Source organism: Schistocerca gregaria, chromosome 8, assembly GCF_023897955.1.
Source record: "Schistocerca gregaria isolate iqSchGreg1 chromosome 8, iqSchGreg1.2, whole genome shotgun sequence".
NCBI classification, from domain to species: Eukaryota; Metazoa; Arthropoda; class Insecta; order Orthoptera; family Acrididae; genus Schistocerca; species Schistocerca gregaria.
The window spans coordinates 194508417-194533067 of NC_064927.1; the positions used below are offsets into that span (position 1 = coordinate 194508417).

The following is a 24651-nucleotide window of genomic DNA, read 5'->3' on the forward strand; positions in this document are numbered from 1 at the left end:
TGTTTGTATCATCTGCATACAAAACAAATTTAGCATCTGGCAATTTAACAGATGAGAGGTCATTAATATACACAAGAAAAAGCAATTGACACAAGACTGAATGTTGAGGAACACCACATGTAATTAATTTCCAATCAGATGAAGATTGCTTACTTTACAGGTATTTCACAGTGACACCCTTTGTTTCCCATTAGTTAGGTAAGACTAGGACCATTCCACAGCACTACCGCTGAAATCATAATATTCTAATTTACTTAAGAGAATGCTATGATTCACACAGTCAAAGCTTTATGGCAGGTCATAGAAAATGCTAGTAGCCTCTAATTTGCTATCTAATGAATTAAGTACATTCTCACTGTACACGTAAATAGCCTTCTCTAAGCAGAAACCTTAAGGAAGCCAAACTGTGACTTGAACAATATATTATTTGCAGTCATGTGTTTAACAGGACACTTGAACACAACCTTTTCAAATATTTTTGAAAAAGCCAGCAAAAGTGAACTTGGTCAATAGTTTGTAGTATCTCTTTAGCCCTCTTTCTTGTAAAGCTGTTTAACTTCAGCGTATTTAGCCAGTCTGTAAACGTTCTGCTGGTAAGAGGTTGATTACATAAATAACTGAAGATACAACTCAACTTACATGACATGAGCACTCTTTGATCAACTTCATTGATATGTTGTTATAACCACTAGCATGCCTCAATTTTAAGGATTTTCTGATGGATGCTACTTCTCTGCGAGACACAAGTGTCATTTCCATTTTAGTGAAGTTATTTGTAAAGACTGGTCTCAGATATTCCACTGCACTTTTTACTGAACCTGATAACACCAAGCTGTCGGTAACACAAATGAAGTACTTGCAACACTACAGGCACTTGTTAACAATGTCTCATTTATTTTTAGATCTATTTCTTGCTCTTTCATTTTGGCCCTACCTGTCTCTGTCTTCACCATATCCCATATAGTTTTTATTTTGTTGCTTCTTCAATTTCTGGATTACTTTGTTCAATATTTTGCAGAACTCTTTGAACTGCATTGTAATGCTAACATCAGAGCTGTACTTAGGCAATAAATACAGACTCCTTTGTGTCCCACCTGATATCTTTATTCCTTGTGTAATCCATAGTTTATTTTTAGACTTCTGTTTGATTTGACTTACCTTTAAAGAAAGCAATTTTCAACTTTATTAATGAATGCTTTGTATTTTCCATTTGAGCAAGAAGTATTGTAAACATCTATCCAGTTCATGCCTTTGAGAAGCCTCCAAACATTCTCAATTTTTTACGAATTTATTACCCTCCTGTACTCAGATTTAATAGATTTTATGTTCTGACAAGTTGCAACATTTAACCAAAGATGTTGCATGTCATGATGAGATAGCCCATTTACTATTGGTTTTGTGATATGACTTATTTTCCCTACATTTGTCTACAAAGATGATTTCGGTAGCAGCCTCACAACATTTACATACCCTATTTGCAATGTTCACAGTAGGAACAGTAGAATTAAATCGAATGACATTGTTACTGACTGCAATAATTGTTCACTGACAGAGCTGTTCACAAAAGCCACATTAAAATCACCTGTAACCACTGTTTCCCTTTTTTTTTTCTTTTTTTTTTACTGTGGGATGGGACAACAGAGCTTTCAGATTTTTTTAGTGTGAAGGTTATAGTTTCCTGGAGGTGTTCTGTATATACTTACTATTATAAAGGACTTATTATGAAACACTACTACTGTTGCACAAGCTTCTAAGCGCTGCTCTGAGGAAAATTTATTAATATAATTACTCTTGAAACTAAATCAGTTTCTGACAAATGTGGCAACTCCTGCTTTCTCCATATTTTCCCTACACAAGTAAGAGGCTAAGTTGAATCCTTTACATTTAACATATCTGTACCATCTTGATGTTCAGATAGGAAGATTATATCATCTGGTTTGATCAACTGTAATTCTTCAACACAAATAAGCAACCCGTTAAGCTACCCTCAGTCCTCAGATATTCTAATTCGGTAAGTATAACTGATTGAAATTTAAAAAATGTTGTAAATGAGTTAATTCACACATATCATTTTTAAATTTTCGTTATACTTCTCTTATCAAAAAATATAAAGGGAATTCTGCATGACTGCAGTTCTTAAGTCAGAAATCGCTTCTCATCGGAATTTGCTTCTCCAGTCCCTTTCCTAAGCTTGCGACAAACATTGCATTTCATGAACAACCAATGTTAAATACAGTCAGTCATTTTTCAGGGTGTAGAAATATTTTATAACAAAGAGAAATGGGTACAGTAATTTTCAAACAGTAATACAACTGCATTACACGAACTTTCTACACAGTTTGTTTCCTTTCACAAGCAATAATAGCAAAAATAAAAGTTAAGGATACACATTTCACATCAAGAACTAACAGGTATTTATAAAAACAGCACCCAAAAGCCACTGTACAGGAAAGTCTTCACTTTATTTCACAATTATAAATCAGTCTTTGGAAACACATGATTCTTTTATTAGAGAAGAAGACTCACATTTGTAGAGACACTGAAGAATAAACATAATTAATTTATCCTTCCATTTATCCTGTTATGAACATCTATGTGTGGAGAGACACTTTAGGGATGTGTAATGAGTCAAAGTATACATTAAATGGGACTAAAAGAAAAACAGCTACATGTACAGTATGAATCTTCCAATCTGTGAAACCAGTTTCTCATTCTGGACTTCACTACCTGTTTCCACATCACTGGATCATATTAGAAGTACAGGACACAGTGTCAGTCATCAGGTCATTTGGTGAGGAACAAGAATTCACACAGTGGAAGTAGTCAGCTATTGTCTTACGTAAGTAGCAGCAGCTCCATTATTTAAGTGAAGCAATTGATATATACACTCAGAATATTAATTATGACAGCTAAGCACTGCATTAAGTTACATTCCTCCATGTAAGCTGAGAATGTTACACATCTGTAAACAGTTTGTTTTACTTTTAGTTAGTAAAAATAACTGTCGAATCAATGGAAACTCCAGGTAGGAATATGAACGATACAGGAAAAGAGATTGCTACTTATCGTAAAGAAGACACATTAAGCTGCAGATGGTTACAGTTTGTCAAACACTTAACTGGAGCTTTCAGCCACAGCCTTCATCAGCAAAAGAGAAATGCTCACGTCATGCACACATAACTGCCACCTCCAGCATCTCGGGCTGGAATGCAGCCATCATGTGGGATGCAAGCAGCAATCTGTAGACAGTGATTGTTGCATTCCAGCCCGATATGCTGGAGGTGGCAGTCATGTGTGCACGAGGTGTGTTTGCTTGTGAGTATGAAAAGTAACAGTTGAATTCATTTAACCCAAGAACTTCTAGACAGACAAACCTAGGAAAAATATAAAGGAAAGAAATTTGCACAAAGTAAAAAAGGTGCAAGTTATTAAAAAAAAAACAATAATTTATTTCCTCAAATATACAAAATATATACAAATACATCAGTCACAGTAGTTTTTGAGAGTCAGTCGTGGCACAATATTCATGGATCGAAGCTCTTGAAACAATAGCTTACATGCATATGGAATTCTGATTGTAGAGACAGACTTGCTGGAGTGGCAGCTGTGACACCTATGGATTTAAAAAAAAATTATTAAACAATAGAGTGGATATACATTAAAATAGTTTTTACTGTAGCTAAAATGTATTACATAGCATTGTTTTTGTGCCTAAATTACAAATGAAAAAATGTTGAATGATCATGCAAGGTGCTGGTGTCTTGGCTTGGTGCTCTTAACTGTATTTATGTTTGTCATAATTTACAGCTTGAGACATACTGTTAAACTTTTTTCTGTCAGCTACTTTATAATACATGAAAGGGAACAGCAAAGTGATTTCTCTGATAAGGAACTGCATACACCCAGCTACTTATTATGTAGCTTTTTCTTTATATCTAATTGCATACTGTTATACAGTGTTTTGAAGAGGTTAACCCATTTACAGCAAATATACTTCCAAAATAACTTGTAGAGGAAACATTCCTCACACACAAAGAAAGAAAATATGTTATGTGGACATGTGTCCAAAAACGCTTACTTTCCATGTTAGAGCTCATTTTATTACTTCTCTTCAAATCACATTAATCATGGAATGGAAACACACAGCAACAGAACGTACCAGCGTGACTTCAAACACTTTGTTACAGGAAATGTCCAAAATGTCCTCCGTTAGCGAGGATACATGCATCCACCCTCCGTCGCATGGAATCCCTGATGCGCTGATGCAGCCCTGGAGAATGGCATATTGTATCACAGCCGTCCACAATACGAGCATGAAGAGTCTCTACATTTTGTACCGGGGTTATGTAGACAAGAACGTTCAAATGCCCCCATAAATGAAAGTCAAGACGGTTGAGGTCAGGAGAAAGGCCATGGAATTGGTCTGCCTCTACCAAGCCAACGGTCACCGAATCTGTTGTTGAGAAGTGTACGAACCCTTCGACTGAAATGTGCAGGAGCTCCATCGTTCATGAACCACATGTTGTGTCGTACTTGTAGAGGCACATGTTCTAGCAGCACAGGTAGAGTATCCCTTATGAAATCATGATAACGTGCTCCATTGAGAGTAGGTGCAAGAAACTAAAATGAGCTCTAACATGGAAATTAAGTGTTTCCGGACACATGTTCAGATAAGCACTTTTCTTTATTTGTGTGTGAGGAATGTTTCCTGAAAGTTTGGCCGTACCTTTTTGTAACACCCTATATAGTGTTACCTTGTTCTGTTTACAAGACAAAAATTCCATGAAAGATCATCATAGGGAGAGTGCACATCTCAAATGAAATTTAGGCATAAAATATAATTGTTGCCTACTTGCTCAACTCAAACACATAAATTTTTCAATAAATGTTGGATTTTTAGGGAAGAATGCAGATTTCTACCTCAACAAGTTAGTAAGACTTGACTGTTCAGTCAGAAGCAACACACAAAAACTACACACTTTAGAATGGTTCTCTTGAAGAGCTTTTGTTATTAAAGCTATAGTACCTCTAAACTTTATCAGGTTTTCATGCAGAACTACTTCTGATGGGAATCAAATAACTCATCGGAGTAGCACTAATTCAACTTTTATTGTAAAAGGATGGCTACCAGCTAAGGTAGAATATTTCACAGTTATTTTTTCCACCAACATAAGAGTAGAGCTATTTTCATCAACTTACCATCCAGAGTAAGCTAGGAGTCCACACTGGTTGCAGACATCCACATCAAAAGCATCACTTGAAATCATGAGTCTTTCAACAAGCATCATACTGAAATACATCCACTTCGTAAGCAAATTTTCTTGTAAATATTTAGAAGCAATACAAAATTACAACAATTTTTCAGCACTGCAAATTGCACACAAGATGTTAGATTTTGTAATGTAAATACAAAAATGAATTATATGTTTATCCATGACAATGTATTTAATTCACTTCAAAATGAAAACTCTTAAGTACTAGTTGAAATGCGTTCGAATGGCCAATGGAAACTTAATTATAAATGGAGCCTAATCTTTGATAAATATTGATCATCAATAAATTTAAAAATTATCATAAAGGAAGGCATACACTATCCACTATAGTAGTCAATAAATCAAAAATCACAACTGCATTAAGCAAGCAATCACATTCTTATTGAACTTGGCTGCACAAAAATTTCCTAACTTTTTTAGATTGATGAGAAAAATGGAAAAAAATGCAACCCTTTCCACTGTTTGTGTATCAAACAGTTAAACAACTTGGAAAAGATTCACAAACACTAAAAAAAGTTATATTATTCCATAGGTCATTCTAAAGGCTTAACAGTAACAGCCTTACATGGAAGATTACTGACTGGACTCAATTATCAAGGGGCAGTTTAAAGAATTTAAGTAACTACTTAAACAATTACAAACGTTTTTTGCACAGGATAATATGTACTACAGAATGGAAATTCAACGATTAGTTTGCAGGCACACTTTTGGAAAGAGAGCAGTAGTTGGTAAGTATGTACAGTAACCATACATTTTCGTACAAAACTGCACATAACTGCAACAAAACCAAAGACAGAGAAAGAAAATTAGTATACATGCCAATAAGTCTCCTCAGAACTACTTTAACAGAAAACAAAAGAAAAATGTAAATTTCATCTACAGGGTCTGGCAGACCCATCGGTACCAATCGACCGCCATGTCAGTCTCTGCCAGTTGTGTCAATGGATGCGGTATGGAGAGGTGTGGTGTCACCACACTGTTCTCCTGGTCATTGCCAGTTTTCATTATCTGGAGCCACTACTGCTTGGTCAAATAGCTCCTCAACTGGCATCACGAGGCTGAGCACACCCTGTTCCTGTCCTCACACCAAGGAAAGAAATCCCTGTCAGTACCGGGAATCGAAGGCAGATCCTCTGCATGGCAGTCAGCCATGCAGAACACTCAGCTACAGAGCCAGACCAGAAAACTACAGTGTTTATTGAAATGGAAGGGAGTTGCTATTGGTCAACACACTAAACACATTACCTGCAATACCTTTCCTTACGATATTGTAACTAGTTAGCACAATAAAGGTGCATTTACACCTGTGCGACTTTCTGTGCACACTAGGCACATGCAGCCACTGCACGAGGAGGTAAAGAGGTGCATGAACTGGTGCAAAGCCGTATATGTCTCTGAATTGTGCACACAGCGACAAAGGAGTGTCTCCATACCAGACGGAAAGATATGTGTCTCTCCTTGCATGTGGAGCAAGCACAGCCACAGCGCACAGGTGTAAACGAAGCCTGAGGAGACAGTATTCCACTACCCCTTTATGCAAATTCAAAGAATAGCTGCTTCTAGTACTGACTTAGGTAATCAGTCAGTAATAAGAATTCTTGTTTGAAATTCTGGTTTTTGCCATTCACGTTGTTGCTGAAAGACAATTACACAACAAAAGATCATACAAGCACAATCTGATGGAAGTACAAACTGCTCAAATACCGATAAACATTTTATTTGTAATGAGAATCAAAATGTTGTTTCAATAGACTCTTTTCCATTTGTTCTGGTTTTACCAACCAGCAAGTGGACACTCCTTTTCTGCCTTAAAAAAATGTAAATATTCAGTTCTGATCAGCTATTTTGGCTAATACCACATACAGGGAATGCAGAACAAACTGCCCTCAAAAATGTTTACAAGTCTGCCTCTGTATGACCACTAATCTCTCTTACTTTGTCTCTGCAGCCCTTATGTGAAATATACATTGGCGGCATTAGAATTGTCCTGCAATCAGCTGCAAATGCCTGTTCTCTAGATTTCTCTCAATTGCATTTTCTAAGATCACAAAGTGCCTTTGTAACATGTTGAGCAAACCTACCCGTAACAAACATATCACCACACCTCTGTGCTGCTTTGATATCTTCTTTAAACCCACCTGATGGGCACCCCAAACACATTGGCAGTATTCAAAAATGGGTTGTTGAAAATTAGGTGGACTGATAAGGTAAGGAATGAGGAGGAGGTTCTACGCAGAATCGGAGAGGAAAGGAATATATGGAAAACACTGATAAGGAGAAGGGACAGGATGATAGGACATCTGCTAAGACATGAGGGAATGACTTCCATGGTACTAGAGAGAGCTGTAGAGGGCAAAAACTGTAGAGGAAGACAGAGATTGGAATACGTCAAGCAATAATTGAGGACGTAGGTTGCAAGTGCTACTCTGAGATGAAGAGGTTAGCTAAGGAAAGGAATTCGTGGTGGGCCGCATCAAACCAGTCAGTAGACTGATGACCAAAAAAACAAGTCTTCTATACACAGTCTCCTTTGCAGATGAGCTACACTTCCTGAAGCCCTCCCAATAAACTGAAGTCGACCATTCACCTTCCTCACTACTGTCTTTGCACACTTGCTTAATTTCATTTCACTCTGTAACATTATGCCTAGATATTTAATCTATATGACTGTATCAAGTACTGTATTCAAAAATTACAGGATTGTTTTTTCTTATTATTTGCATTAACTTACATTTTTCTACATTCGGAGCAAGCTGTCATCCATCGCAGCAACTACAAATTCTGTCTAATTCATCCTGTATCCTAAGTCAGTCAATAACTATGTTTTCCAAAGTACTACAGCATCAGCAGCAGACAATCACAGACTGATGCTCACCCAATCCATCAGATCATTTATGTATATAGAGAACAAGAGTAGTCCTATCACACTTACCTGGCTGCACTCCTCACAAAACTCTTCCAGTGAAGACTGATCACTGAGGGCAATGCATTGTGTTTTATTATTCAAGAAGTCTTTGAGACAGTCACATATTTACAAACCCATTCCACACACTCAGACCTTCATTAACAGTCTGGAGTTTGATACTGTCAAAAGCTTTCCAGAAATCTAGGAATATAGAATCTATATGTTGTCTTTTGTCCTAATTCGCAGATCATCATATGAGGAAAGGGCAGGCTGAGTTTCGCACATAAAATGCTTTCTTTTCTGTCTCTAGTAAATGTATTGTATTCGAACTGAGAATATGTTGAAGAATTCTGCAGTATACCTATGTTAAGGATATGAGTCTGTAATTGTTTGACCCTTGTTATATACAAGAGTCACATGCACTTTTTTTCAGTCACTTGGGATTTTGTACTGGGTGAAAGATTAGCGATAAATGGAAGCTAAGTAAGGGGGCATTGCTATACAGTACTGTCTGTAAAAATGAACTGGGAATCCTGGCAGTTTATTTGTGTTAGACTCTTTCAGGTGCTTAAAAACGCCAGGGATATTTATTTCTACATTTTCCACACGGGACACAGTGCCTTGGCATGTTTGTACAATTCTCAAGTGCAAATGATTTTTTAAGTGTACAATTTTAAAATTCAATTTTCTTTTTGTTGGCTTCTATTGACGTACCAAGCTGGTCAATTAGTGACTGGATAGAAGTCTTCCACCTTCTTAGTGATTTTACGTAGGACCAGAATCTTCTCATATTATCGGCAAGATTCTTCACTAAGCTATGACAGAGGAAGTAGTTATATGTCTCGCTCTTCTATCTCTTTATACAAACATAAATTTCTACTAACTTTTGTCTGTCAGTAAGTCGTGTTCTTTTGTGACTCAAGAGTGCAACAAACTCTGTTTCTGCAGCATTTTCCAGATTTTGTGCATTTGCACAGCTACACTTCATTGCTACTTTGTCAGTCTCTTCTGCAGACTGTCTTTCACATGTGTAATGTTTTCTGCAGAAAATCCAGACAAAATCATGATGCAGTGTAGCTATGAAAATCAGACTCATGAAAACTTTTGGTGTCAGTTTTATTTTGGACACACTTTAGTTATTTTAATGTAGTCAAAGACAATTTTTCCTCCCATCTTGAACAAGAACTCCAGCTTTGATGATGTCACTAATTTTACTTTTTCCAAATATCGCAACAGCACTGGCTGCAAGAGCAAGAAAAAATTTAAACATTGTCTCCAAGGCCACCAGAGGTAACTAATCAGTGGTTCATAAAGCATTAGAGCTTACATTGCAACAATACCGACAGTCCATGTTTCAGTTCTTTTTACTTCACCTGCATTTCAACTTCATTCCTTCCTTCCTTCCTTCTTTCTTTCTTTCTTTCTTTCTGTTTACAAAGCTCACCCTTTAAAATTATATTCATATAATTTATCTATTAGGACATCAACATCATTCCATAACCTAGCATTCTTTGACTGAACAGACTAAATAATTAATCCAGAATACAAGCTAGGTGCTTTCAGTTTATAACGAAACTGTTGCAGTGTTTGACATTACAATGAGACAAATGATATTTCTGTTGATATTACTTAAAATATAATTAAATAAACATGACCAATTCCACTTCCTTTCCATATAGGTCAGTTTGCAACCTAAATGTTATTTTATACCTCCTCACTTTTAAATTTACAAACTTCCCCCTGAAATATTTCATGGACTTCCTCATAATACATACCTTGCACCATAACCAATGAGACAATCACGTTCCATCTCCCCCAGGCGAAGACCACCTTCTCTGCTTCGGCCTTCTGTAGGCTGCCTAGTCAAAACTGCTCTTGGACCACGTGACCGAGCATGCATTTTGTCCTGCACCATGTGTTTGAGCTTTTGGTAATAAACCTGCAAATGACAAGGGTTTGTTGATAAGTGACTTAGTTCCTTAGGAACACAAATATCAATGATGTCAAGGAACATGTTAAATGTTGATAAGGAAGTTCACTGTGGCATGACAAGACAGGTACTATATACAAATAATGAATTCTATGCTCATTCATAATTTATAAATAACCACTTTGTGAAGTGCATGTTCGTAACTGCATGTGTACACACAATCATGCCCACATTATGGAAGTCGTGGAAGATGGAGAACCGTTAAAGATAATTAGTATGTAGCCCATCCACTGAGACAGAACATGAGTGCTGCTCCTGCAGAATGTGTTTCACACACTGCCAGAGGTTCAGGTGCCCCATGTGTCCCTTAGAATTATTTCACAACTTTACTGTGTCAGACTATCTGCTTGGATAATCATGCAGTGTATTTGACAGACCTCCTCTCTCTCTGCTGTACAATGCTTCAGTGCTGTATTGGACAGTATGATGAGAGACAACAAAAGTAGACGAGTACGATACCTTCAGAGACTCACAGATCATCATAATATTTGATATGACAGGCTAGTAAGTATGTAAAGCAGTAGTTGTTTAACTATTTTGCTCCAGACCCAATACTGACTGTGTGGGGCAACACTTTAGTATACACATTTGTCGATCTTATGAATGAATGGGTTACTTACATAACTTAGTACATTATGAGTTCCAAACAGACTACCTTAAGTATGATCACAATAAGTTGGAAGCCACCCTCCCAAGTACTGATTGTTAGAATGGGCACTACACAGAACACTTTGTACTGACTTTTCTCTGTTTCAAATTGCTGCCACCCTCAGAGCTACCAAATTGTGACATAGGGTGAGCCTTTCCCCTCACATTTTATCCTATTCACATACTGAACTTGCATATGAGACTCTCTTGCTTCATTTACTTTCCAATTCAGTTTTGAATTGTCAACATTTCACCCATTGTGCGCTGATTACATGAGTGGTTAGAGGTATCTTTTGGCAACATTGGTTACCCACATCTACATTTCATTCTTGTGGTAGTTCTTTCATTAAATGCATCTTGACTAGGGGATCCCTTTTCAGTGGGGTGAAAACAGAAGGAACTTTCACCCATTCTGGAAAAATTGTCAGTCACTCAGAAGGCAGGTCCCATGCTAGCAGACCACACTGACATTTGGGTAAGTCTTTCAGGAATTATCCACCTGCCTCAGCCTCCAAAGACAAGGAGCAGTGGAACTGAAGTCTTGATGTCCTCCACAGCAGAACAAGACACCACCAGTGGAAGAGATGAGAACTCTGCTTGTTAGTAAACTTGGGATGGAGTCCTTAGTTGTCCATTTGCCATAATCTTGCTGTGTGTGGTCTCCAGACACATTTTTGCATGCAAAATATGTAGCCATTTGCACGTTTGCACAATTTCCTAACTTTGCGCTTCCCATGGGGACATTGCGCAAAGCCCAACAAAAGTTTCAGAATCTTCCATAAACGAGTCTGGACATTGGAACAGGGTGACACTCATCTCCCATTCCATGTATACGTATCTCATGGGCAGATACATCTTTAACTTCATCGTGAGAACTAGTGAACTGACTTCCAAATACCCGATTGGAGAGCACTTATGGCCTTTCTGGGATTGGTTGGGAGAAAGTATGCCATGTGCCTTTTCAAGATGTGAAGAAAGGCTATCAAACATCAAGAGAGGATTTCTGATTTGATCTTCTACTAGGTGATTCTACTTGAAGTAATACTTAGCTCCTCCTCCTCCTCCTCCTCCTCCTCTGCCCCCCCCCCCCCTGCCCCCATCTCCTGCCAAGAGTTTGAGATTTCACTTTGGGACTTATTCATATCTGCGATACTGATCAGAAGCATGACAAGATTTGCAATCACATCATATAGCCTCACCCTAACAACAGTTACCAGCAGCTGCAGTTCAGCACTGCTACTCGTCTGTAGCAACCTTAACAGCATTCACGGTAAGACTGAATTTGTAATGTGCACTCCCAAATTCGGAAATCATGATATTATTAGAGGAGAGAAGTCTATTTCCAGTTTCTATTTATGGTTGTCACAACATGATCTACACATCTCATGCACTAGTATGCATATTCTTCTGCAATCTAATTCTTGCTTCAAAGGGGATCTTTCTCATAATCACACGTTTTTGTTTTGTTATCAAGTTACATTCACTGGAGCTCGCCAACCTGGTGATAATTCTTTCTGGATTTTCCTTTATTCTTTAATCTGTTGTGTGCTCTGTTGGAATTTATAACCTTTTTTTAATTATGGAATTTTATAGGTTTGAAAATTTGTGTCCTTTATGAGTCTGGGCACCATCTGAATCATAGTTGTTCACCATAATGCTTGTTCCGAGCAATCGAATCAGTCAGTGGAAATGCAATCGAATCAGTAAATGGAAATGCAACTGGATCAATACCAAAAACAAAAAAGGAAGAAAGGAAGTTTGAGTTTAATGTCCCATCGACATTGAGATCATTAGAGACAGAGCACAAGCTCAGACTGTGTCAAGGATGGGGAAGGAAGAAGGCCATGCCCTTTCAAAGAACCATTCCGGCATTTGCCTGAAACAATTTAGGGAAATCACGCAAAACCTAAATCTGAAGGAGTGGATGCAGGTTTGAACTATCAACCTTCGGAATGCAAATCTAGTGTGATAACCACTCCACCACCTTGCTCAGTCAAAAACTTTGAGGAGCATCAAAAAACCCAATGAGGTTTTCCAGCAAAAACAGATGGAAATTAATAAAGAAGTCTCAGATGCATTAGAGAGCCATGAACAAACAATTACAAAAGTGTCAAACAGATAGTGGAAGTCCAACAGTTAATAACAGGCAGTTTCTGAGATAGAGCAGCATCAGGGAGAAGCCAGAACAGGAGATGCAGTACAGAGAATTGGAGGAGTGGAAGGGCAATACAGTTCATTCCACTTGAAATAGAAACTGCAATCAAGAAGACATAGTGATAAGAGTTGACAGGATGTCCTCTATACTGATCTCCACGATGGCAGACATGCAAGAATTGTTGTATAATGAAGTACAGGAAAACATCAACAAGGTATTCAAGCAGCAGCAAGAAATAATGACTGAGGAATCTGAATAAAAGTGTCACAAACGTTAGGTGTGGTGAGTGGTGTCAGAACAACTGAGCGCAGCAATGTCAGAACAACTGAGCGCAGCATGCCTATTGTATTGGACACTACTATAGGTAGTGATCAAATCAATCACTCACAGGTAACATGAGCATGCCACTCCAGACACTAAGTGCTCCAAGCTAAGAGTTGTGTCCAGCATTCAACGAAGCCATGAGGTCAACTGAGGGGAAATTGAACGATTAGGGAAAATAATTAACACTTCCCTCCCAGAGATTGGGCAAGACAGTTTGCTTATTCAGTCCCACCACTGTGTCCTGTTCACTTTCAACTTGAATTTGTTTGCAGTTTTCTCGAAGGCGAAGATGAAACAAAGGTGCAAACAGTAGCACAAGTCATCATTCTTACTGATAGTTTCAGGAGAAGTCATGGCATATGGGTCACAGGAGGCTCAAGCGTGTGCTAAAGATGGCACCACGTTGGATAAAAATTTTACGAATTTTGGGTATATGAAACCCTGTCAACTTTCTCAACAAAAAGTGTTAAAAGAACCAGTTTCTTGGTGCCCCTTTGGGCCAACTGATTTAATACTATTCTGCTACACCAAACTGCCACACTCTTATCAGTGGACACTTGTAGAATGTTGCAAAGACAGCAAGCAAATATTCAAGACCCTATTACAAGGGTTTCAACACATTAATGGTGAGTATGGGAATAATGAATCAACTCGCAGAAACAGTTGCAAGATCACACCGTTTCTACAATGAATGTAAGGATGACAGGTTCAGCTCATGGGTGAGCCAGCCGTACCACAGTAATCACCATGAAATGGCAAATTGGCAGAACAATCCTGGCAACAATAATGATTATAATTGAGGGAATGAAAGAAGACAAGGGGCAAGGTGCCCAGATTGTGGGAGTGGGAGCACCTGACCTGCAGCAGAATCAGTTGCATAATGGTACAAACCAACAATGATTGGAATAATGAAGGGTACAGATCCAATAAACAAACCTGCATTAGAAAAATAGCAGAGATGACCGCGAAGAAGTGAGGGAGTTAGTCTACAGTATATAGCTTGTGATTTTAGTGTACAGTACACTGGTACACTGTGTCTACCTAAGAAGTTACTGTTTGTAGGGATATGTTTTGGGGAATTTGTGCATAATTTGTTTTATGACATGTGGGATTTTTTTCCAATTTGTATTTTGTGCATCAAACCGAGTAATAATTTGTGTTTTTCTTTTCATTGTGGTCTTGCAGTCTGTTTAACAATTTTGATAAAGGTAAGTGCTGGGGGAATAAATTGATGTTTTTGATATGACCTGCATGCTAAGCTGTCTAATGAATGAATACAGTGAAATTTTTAAATAAAGAGGTAGCAGGCAATTGAGATGGTGCACTGGTGCACAAGTGTACACATTTTTCCTATGTTGAAGAATGAGTTGGGATTCGTACGGGCATGACATACACCCACACTACAAATATTGCAGCACGGCAGAAGTTTCACTCAGCTCAATACGGTGTAATAGAAAGAAAATAGAACATAGCTCTGTCAAGCTCGATTAGCAGGAGTGAAGAAAGTGAACTGGAGCGTTTAGTATAGGAAGCAGCTCATAATTTGACCATGTACAAGGAATATTTTTTTGTATGTCCACGTTGAGGGAGATGGCAACAACCACGAGGTATTAGGGTTGATTTTTGTATGTATCAGAGTATGCCTGGACCATTGAGATATTTGTAATGGTGACATTTATGTGCCATCCACCGCTGCAGTCCATTAGAAACACCAGCAATTTTTAAGAAGGTTAGGGACCCTTTACAGGATTTGGTGTTCATGCTGCTGCTTTCTGAGCCTACTGTATGGGAGAAACAACTGAGAGTCCATTACTAATATCTGGAACAGATATATGATACAACACTTAGCCATAGGGTATACTATGAGCACACTGATAACACTGCTGACAGCACAATTCAGTGCTTTTTGCTAAAGTGTTTTCTTCCAAGTTATGTTTTAGAAGTTCACTACAGAATGATATTCAGCCCATCGATGTGGGAGATAATCCTAAGCAACAGAAAGATCCCTGTAAAGTCACAATATCAGCCCTGGTGGTATCCATGGCCATATTACTCACAAGAAATGGAGGCAAGGAGCAACTACAGGGCTAAAGGTAGGTATCAAAAATACACACATTTCCTTTTTCCACAATTTATTTAATCTCTTCAGTGATTCTCAATGAAGATATTTTGTCCTACTGATGTTTGTAGCAATCCTTCCCCCCCCCCCCCCCCTCCTCCCCCCCCCCTGCTTTAGTTTCACCGAAACCGGTAATCATGGAATAAACAAGAATTCCAGCAATCTTGGCTACCAGTTTATTATTTCACTTTTTCAGAGTTTGGGGACTTCCATTAATTACATTTCCTAATTATAAAACATGCATTTCAATGTGACAAGTTCCAGTCAATAAAAATAAATGAATTAGGCTTGTCAGCTGCATGAATATAATTAAGTTATCTTGACTATTTTTATAACCCACATGAATAGTCCATTTCAAATTATGGCTACAATATTATGAAGAGGAAAGTTGCCACTCACTATATAGCGGAGATGCTGAGTTGCAGATAGTCACAACAAAAGACTGTCACAAATACAGCAAGGCCTTTGTCAAAAATAGACAACTGCCCCCCCCCCCCCAAATGCACACGCACACACACACACACACACACACACACACACACACACACACACACACACACACACACACAAACTCACTGCATTTCCATGAGTGAGGCCTTGCAGGCCGAAAGCTTATTTGTGACAGTCTTTCTGTTGTGCCTATCTGCAATTCAGCATCTCCACTATATGGTGAGTGGCGACTTTACTTTTCATAATATTGTTATATTCCATCCTCAAATTATGGCTATTTTGATGGTAGTTTTATATACACTGCAAACTACAATTTAAAAACAATAATATGCCCATCCCATTAATAATAATCACACTGTTGGTTTCTTGGGTGTTATAATGTGTTTAAAATTAATTGTGACTTTTGACAGTTCAGTATGGAGCATGTGGTCGGTAGTGTAGTTGTCAGCATGTGCTGAATGCAGTAGCTCACTTAACTGCATGAACTGCACAAGCAGCACAAGCCGACCGATCAGCGATCTTTCTCAAACCATTCTAAAGAAATTATTCTGTAATAAACACTGACTCTTGTACATCTTACAGCTTCATTCATCAGATTCATGATGAACTGCCTATCATTTCGTTAATGGTCATAACTACTGCACAAAATTCTTAAAGCTTGCAGTAAAAAACATGGCTCACTATGAATACGCATTTGGTGCATGTTAGTTCGTATGCTGTGGCTTATGAAATTTAGATAATATATTGAATTATTCTTTAAACTTTAAAGTATATCACTATCTGTCTCCAACATCGAGAAAATGGAATCAATGTAAAGGGTTCCATCAAGAATGCATGCACCAGTAAACAAACCAGAATTAAACATTCATAAATCCCTTGTATTTCACAAACGATCTCAGATATCAAAACAAGATTTTGGCAAATGTTAGCATGCAAAGAGGAGAGTATTTTACTATACGAGTGATACGTGAAACTTCCATATATACTGCTATAGTCAAGAAACTACAGTTTTTTAGATAGAATATTGTAACTTTTAAGGTCCACAAATACCAGGTGAACTGAAATTTCTGCAGGTTTTGCAACAGTGTAAGTGAAGAAGTTAAATGTTTATTTTTATACTGAGAATGGGCTTTCTCATAACTATTAACCTGACTTGTCCTCAGTTGCCAGTTTAATAACACACTGTTTTAGGATTCTGTCATAATTTCAACTGCATTAGAATGTTAGGGACATGAATATTTGTAAACTCTGCTGTATTTAGGTAAAAGAAGCACAAGCACATTTTAACATGGCACAAGAGGAGTTATGTATTATTCAAACTCATCACAGTCCCTTATGAATCCACGTCTCCTCAACTACCTTCTTGATATGGCTGATAATTCAAGACCAGTCCTGTGGTGTAACATTTACAATGGCTTCTTTCGTCAGCATTTCAACCTCACTGTCCATAAATTTCTTGTTGCTTTTTGCCACATTACTTCTTATCTAGGACCATATATTCTTTAAATGAGCATGATACAAAGAAAGCCTGATTAAACTATGCCTTTTAGCGTTAGCCAGTTCAGCGACCTGGTAATGTGGTGTATTAGGCTTGTAAGGCACTGCAAGTTCCATTAACTCTGCATTATACATGCCAGATTCAACATTATCCAGTGGGCCATTTCTTTATTTCTTTCTACACACAATAAAATATCTGCTTTCCTAGACTGCACTGTTGGAGATTCATCTATCACAACAGACTGGTATGTGCACTGTCCATTACTATTGTCAAATTCGGAGAAATACTTTGCGCCAGAGCATTACCTTTGCAGCTGGTAAACATGATCTTGGAGGACCTCTTTCACTGTGAATCTTGTGTTCTGACACGCTGCACTGTTGTTATAAACACAACGCCAACACAAAAATACTTTTTCATGACACCTGACCACTACAGAACACTTCAGCACCAGAAAATACCACATTCTAACAAGAGACGATGAACATAGATCCATGCATTGCGGGACACCACTGGCAGCATGGGAGAGAAAGAAAGCAGGCTTGCCATTGGTGTTACTTGGACAACAGCATCAAACGTACCCCCCTGACCCCCCCCCCCCCCCCCACTGCTGAGCCAAACATAAAAAATCGCAATTAATTTTAAATGCACTATAGTACTCGCTATGGCAAAAAATGGAACATTGGCTAGATGACTTTTACTGAACTGGTCTAGAGCATATTATGAACAGATGGTAATTAGTTTGTTGGTGGCATCAGGCATCATTTGGCTTCTTACTAATTGTCAATGTTTGCACTCACAGTTAAAGCCTTTAACGACCCTCCAGTCAGTGCTACAGTACTTCACACCATGTGTAGCAGCAAACTTTTTCATAGCAGAAGTACAAGGTCTGTCACCAATTTTATTTTGACAATCCTATTGGTGGGAGTGCAGTCTACTTACCCAGGCTAGTCAGTGGGGGTAGTTAGCTTCCCAACACGGCCAACCCAATTTTCCCTTGAGCTCCTGGAGAGTCAGGATGTCTCCATAATGAGTCTCTAATTGGTGGTCCAGTTCCCAAGAACAATAGTACTCAATCAAATTCTATGTGCAACTTGGAAAGTCCACGGTCACAACATTTCTAATGATTAAGCAGACATTTCAGAATGAATGAATGTCAAAGTGGCAGGATTTTGGTTTCACAAATCATTTTTGGAAGGCCAGGTGATACTGCCGATGGAACTTGCTATGGATGTTCTTCAATGTCAAAAGATGCACAAACTTTTGAACACAGATTGTAGAATGAGTGTTATTTTGGTAGCCCAGACTCTGATTATACCCAAAACCATTGTGCACATAACTGAAACTGAACAACTGAAGATGAAGAATGGGTGCTTAAAACTGGTCCATAAGTCCATAAGTTCAACCCAGTGCTCGTTTGTAAAGAACTTATGGAGTTGGGTAGAAATTATGCTATTTTTTCTGACAATGTTATAAAGGGAGAGGACTCTTGAGTTTTTTAATATGACCCTGAGACAGAGAGACAAAACTCCATGTGACAAACATCGCAGTCACCACACCCCGAAAAGCGAAGCATGTAGTGATGGATTATTTGGTCAAACACAATATGGCTATGCTGCCTGGCACTCAACAGCCCCGTTTTTATTCCAACAGACTGTTTCTTGTTTCCCTACATCAATGCACCCTTGAATGGACATGATTTTGAGACCACTGACAATGTAAAAACTGGAATGAGATTTTCGCTCCGCAGCGGAATGTGTGCTGATATGATACTTCCTGGTAGATTAAAACTATGTGCCGGACCAAGACTCGAACTCAAGACCTTTACCTTCCCGAGTTCGAATCTCGGTCCGGCACACAGTTTTAATCTGCCAGGAAGTTTCAATGTAAAAACTGCTGTTACGCATGCACTAAAAAACATGCCAACCCAGGACTTTCCGAGATAACTGTAACACCTGGAACTTTGGATGACAAAAATGTACTGACATAGAAAAAGGACATGGAGCAGCTAATATTGATAAAAGTATCCCCTTCAATGCTCTATGTGGCTTGTGAAGTATATATGTACATGATTGTCAAAGCCAACTGCAAAATGTGACAGGTATAGTACGCTCAGGAATGACAAAGCTGCAAAAAAAAATGCACTGTAGAAAGTTTTGTATCTTTTCTGGGTCACAACATGAGTTACCTGATATGAGTTGTATCTTGCTAGGTATTATGTTTGCATTTAATTGTTATTGTTATGTAATGCATAAGGAAGATTATGTAGCCCAACTGAAAATGTGTGCTGCCCTTTGGAGGCTGTGGAAAATTAAAATGTGTTAGATACTCTGCTCTTCTCAACTGAATCTACATTTCACACAATCATCACAACTGCCAGATATGGGACGATGACAATCCTGCAGTGTAAGAATGGGAAAACCCCAGAACTGAGTGTATGACTGGGGATTACCTAAGACAAAATGGACATTTTTCTCTGGAGAGCAAACAATAACAGGTATAAATTACCTTGATGTGTTTGACCTTTTTCTGGAAATGTAATTGGAATCTGATGGAATTCTGAATTCCGTTGTGTAAAAGCAGGACAGGACTTCTCCCCACTTTGCTCTCATTGTTTGAGAGTACTTCAACCCAATGTTCCCCCAACAGTGGTTTGGTAGAGATTCACCATATATGTGGAGTCATATCAAATCCACTGTCTACAGGGTTAAAATCAGTACCCTGTGTCAGCTGTATGATTGGCTTGTGGAGTAAATTAACCGCATCACACCCCATCAACTACAAATGTTCAAATGTATATGAATTCCTAAGGGACCAAACTGCTGAGGTCATCCGTGACACAGCACCTCAAACCATGTGGCCACCTGGCGTGGCCATCAACTGCAGAACATGTTCCTGGCTACAGCAGAAAGTTGGTCTCTGCATGTACAGATGCATAACAGTCATGTTGAAACTGAATGGTTTTTAATGCTGTATATGTGCCCTTATTGTTTAGAGGTGTGTTTTCTACATTACATGTGTGTTCCATTAAAATTAATCATTACTTTTGAGACACCCTGTAGTTTCTCAATATTTTATAATCAGTATTAATTATTTTACATACATTATGAGCTGTGCACTTACCGGTCCAGAATATATGTATGCTTGCAGAGGTTCCCCAGTAATACCCGAATAGAAGAAGTCTTTTCCAAGATAATTGAAACCATATTTTGCGAGTTCTTCGCACACATCTGACACTTTAGAACCTCCAAATGCTGAAAAATGAAAACAAAAGGTCAATAGTCTAGACAAAGATTGGCTGCTTAGTTTGAAAATAACATACTACAGTGTCACCGTAAGTCTCAAATAACTATATACAATGATATTTCGGACCTTGTAAATTCATATAAAAATGGCACATAATGCATGGTTCAGAAAAGGCAGCATTTGTCAGCATTTCCTCCAGCTTAACTATAGCCACAATAATTGTGAAGCTTAAAATAAAATGCGATTAAATTTCTTGTACACATGTATAAAGTTATAGAATGACACACTGCTGTGGTATTCAACAGTAAGGCACTGAGAATATAGTTTTCCTGTGCTGAAGTGCATGTGTTTTGCTAGAATGAAGCCTTCACTGTATAGCAGAATGTACATTCTTTTGAAACACTGTGGTAAACTGTTTGCAATACCTCGATGCAAACTCAGATTACCAACAACTATCAATCCAAAGTTCACAATATGTCCTTACAGCTAAAATTCTGATTATCTTTTGCCTATTTTTCAACTTTCTCCTACACACTTCACACCACTGCATGTTACGGAGCACACAAAAATAAATTTGAATGAAGAGAAGACAATAGCTAGATGTGAACAAATAAACTGTGAATATATGGAGAGGACTGGAAAGATCTACAGCAAAATAAAATTACAGAGACTGAGGTGTAAAATTACTGTATCTTTCTCTTCTTAGTCAAGTTTGGATATTATGTACACTTGGAATATGAAGACCAGAGACAGAGAACAAGAAGAAAAGGGGGAATACCTAAAGAGAACTGCGTCAGTAGTTCAGAAAAGTTCAAATGTGTGTGAAATCTTATGGGACTTAACTGCTAAAGTCATCAGTCCCTGAGCTTACACACTACTTAACCTAAATTATCCTAAGGACAAACACACACCCCCATGCCCAAGGGAGGACTCGAACCTCCGCCGGGACCAGCCACACAGTCCATGACTGCAGCGCCTTAGACCGCTCGGCTAATCCCATGCGGTTGCGTCAGTGGTTCCTGCCAGGTGAGATATGAAACTTTAAACGGACAGCACATTTTGAAAGGTAAAAATTGTGCACACTGGTCACAGCAAGTAAGGCAAATTAGGTATCACTGTGATGGTAACAGCAAAGAACAGTACTTTGTGGCAAAAAAAGGGAAAGGAAGGACAAGGAAGCAGTTATGTATTTTTGAAAGGATCCATCTTGACATATGATTTAGCAATTTAAGGAACCCTACATTTGGATGACCACATATAACAGGAAGCCAGCTCCATCCAAATGTGAGTCCAGTGTGCTAGATTTTTCAATATTTGTGACAAATACATCAGAAATGTCAAACTGTGTAATACAGTCCGTGTAAGGCAATTTTGCATTGTTTATTTGAAATAAACAGGAACTACATCACAGTATCAGTAGTCAAAAGAGGTTTCAGTGGACAGTATCAGTGAGCAACAGATAAGGAGGAATGTGAACAGGTAGTCAGGTCAACATGTAACTTGGAATAATCGAACTTTTTTTGGAAAGGGGGTCTTGAAATTTTTGCATGTTGTTCAAAGTTACTGAGCATTCCAAGCTGAGCACTTTCACCATGACAACACATTATTTTAATGATGATGTATAAAAAAAAATGAGGCATACATTACACAAGGTGAGCAACATCCCTGACCTCTGAAGACAGGCGTGTCAGTCCCAACTACACTAGCTGAAAATAACACTGTGCATTATGAAACCCATACATGTTATCACAGGAACAAGAGAACCAATTTCAGTATGTAAGAACTTAAAATTTTCAGCATATACATGTTAATTTTTTTCCCTTTTTATGTTTGTAGTAGTAGTAGTTTAGTTTTCATTTATCTCAAAAAAAGGAGTTTGACTGGGATGTAGGAACAAAAATCAGCTGCTAATCCCATATACGTAAGTCTATTACATTTTTAATTTGGTGCTAATTCAAAGCCACACATTTGCACACTTTATATGATCTGAGGACATATGCAATAACTTTGCCTCCAGCGTGCTGAAACCAACAATGTCCTTCCATGGTTATAAACAACACCCTACTATATGTAAACTTGTTAATGAGCAATGCAGCAGATATTGCGCTTTTGTTCTAAAGTATTACTTTTATTGTATTAACCGGTTTTCGGCTTGACATTGATGTTTGAAGATGGCCTTGTAAGCCGAAAACCTGTTAACATAATAAAAGTAATACTGTAGAACAAAAGCAAACTGGTGCTTTTAATTTATTATAAAACTACAGCTCATAGCAACTGCGAAATTACACTCGGCAACCTATAACAATTAGTAACCTTGCTGCAATGATGAATCTACAGGTCACAGAAATTAGGAAATTATTTAACACTTAATTTTGAGGAGGAGAGCAATATAGACGGTGAAAATCCAGTATTAAATTGGAAAATAGCAATACTGATTTCAGCCTATCATTTCAAAAATTCAGTGCTTAACCTACACTTCACATTACTTCAACTAACTTTCAATTTAATGACTACCATGTGTATAATGTTATTACCTGTTCCATAATGAAATTTTCCTTGCATTAAGCCAGCTTTTCCAGCCAAAAGTTCAATCAGTTTCCCCACCGTCATTCGAGAAGGAAATCCATGGGGGTTCATGATCATATCTGGACAGATACCCTGATCGTTGAATGGCATGTCTTCCTGCTCGACTATGAGACCTGTAAAATTAAGAACAAATTATGTATAGCTAAATTAACAACAAATTATTGATAGCCAACAAAAAAAATTAAAATAGTTGATCTCTGTGGCACAAGAACTGGATACAGCAATCACAAAGTAGTTCCAATCAGTGTTTACATTAGATAACCATTAAAATAACACCGCTGCAACTTAGAATTTATATATCAAGGGCAAGGTAAAAATCTGATGGCCTAGCACACAGTTGGTGTTACATCGAGATTTTGTTTTTGTTATTATGTAATACATAAGTCAAGTATCAACTTGACCTAAAGAATAGGTTTGTGGACATGTAGTGGGTTTATTTATTATTAATAATGGTGATAATTTCTGGGGTTTGTTCAAATGGATGAACAGCGATAAAGTACCATAAAAAAAAGACTACAAGCATGAAGGCATGCAGGTGGTCAAGGACATAGCCAAAATGAGGGAAAGGAGGGGCAGGGGGGGGGGGGGGAGGGGCAAGAGGTGCAGGCTCCCCTTCCCCCAAAATCAGCTAAATGAATTGGCAGCCACATAGAAAAATAGAAAGATATTTGGATTTTCAATCATAAGACAAGAAAAGGATATTTGGATTTTCAACCATAAGACAAGAAAAGGATATGCAGTGTCGATAGCCAGCAAGGCCAATGACAGATTTAAACTATCTATGCATCCATACATTTGGATTTGTCTGTCACCCGAAAATCGTGTTGACCAACAAAAATATTGCCCAAATGGCAATGGTTGCATTTCTTTAAGAATTCCCGATGTGGGATAGTCACGAGAATGGAAAGGGTATGGGATGACAATGCATTCTATATTTCGATTGTTACTAAAAAAATTTCTGTAGGTTGCAGATTCTGTCCAGGCAGACTGCACCTTGCATCCTACCCTCTGCCTTTCGTCCAAACTCTATTTATGCTTTTGTAATACTATGATAACTGAAGCCAGCAATTCCATGTACAATTAAATCTTAAAATATGCATGCAATCATGGACTATAAAATGACTAAACACACACAGTTAGGGATAAAGGATATTTATAGAAGGTGGAAAAATAAAATTTTATAATGGCTTTATTAAATTCTATAGTCTTTCCTGATTACATTGATATATACATTATGGGGTTTGATATGAAAAATGACCTATATATATCTACTCCGCTAATTTCAAGTTGCCACCACTCATACCTCACCTGTCTTTCAACAACATCTTTGCCTCCACACTTCCGCCTCGACTTACATCTCTGCCCTTACTCTTTGCCTTTAAATATGTCTGCTTGTGTGTGTGTGTGTGTGTGTGTGTGTGTGTGTGTGTGTGTGTGTGTGCGAGTATATACCTATCCTT

General features: G+C 38.1%; 1 protein-coding gene across 2 annotated transcripts in view; it reads right to left on the minus strand.

Annotated features, from left to right (window-relative positions):
- Positions 1-3432: 3432 nt before the first annotated feature.
- Positions 3433-24651, minus strand: part of LOC126284528 (DNA-directed RNA polymerase III subunit RPC2) — a 168166-nt gene continuing 146947 nt past the window's right edge. For both annotated transcript variants that reach the window (XM_049983522.1, XM_049983523.1), the window contains 5 exons: positions 23140-23304; positions 20483-20613; positions 9954-10117; positions 5200-5289; positions 3433-3613 (listed from right to left, as the gene is read on the minus strand). In XM_049983522.1, the coding sequence (XP_049839479.1) occupies positions 3484-3613; positions 5200-5289; positions 9954-10117; positions 20483-20613; positions 23140-23304 (680 nt within the window). In that variant the 3' untranslated portion in view covers positions 3433-3483. The remainder of the gene's footprint in view (positions 3614-5199; positions 5290-9953; positions 10118-20482; positions 20614-23139; positions 23305-24651) is intronic.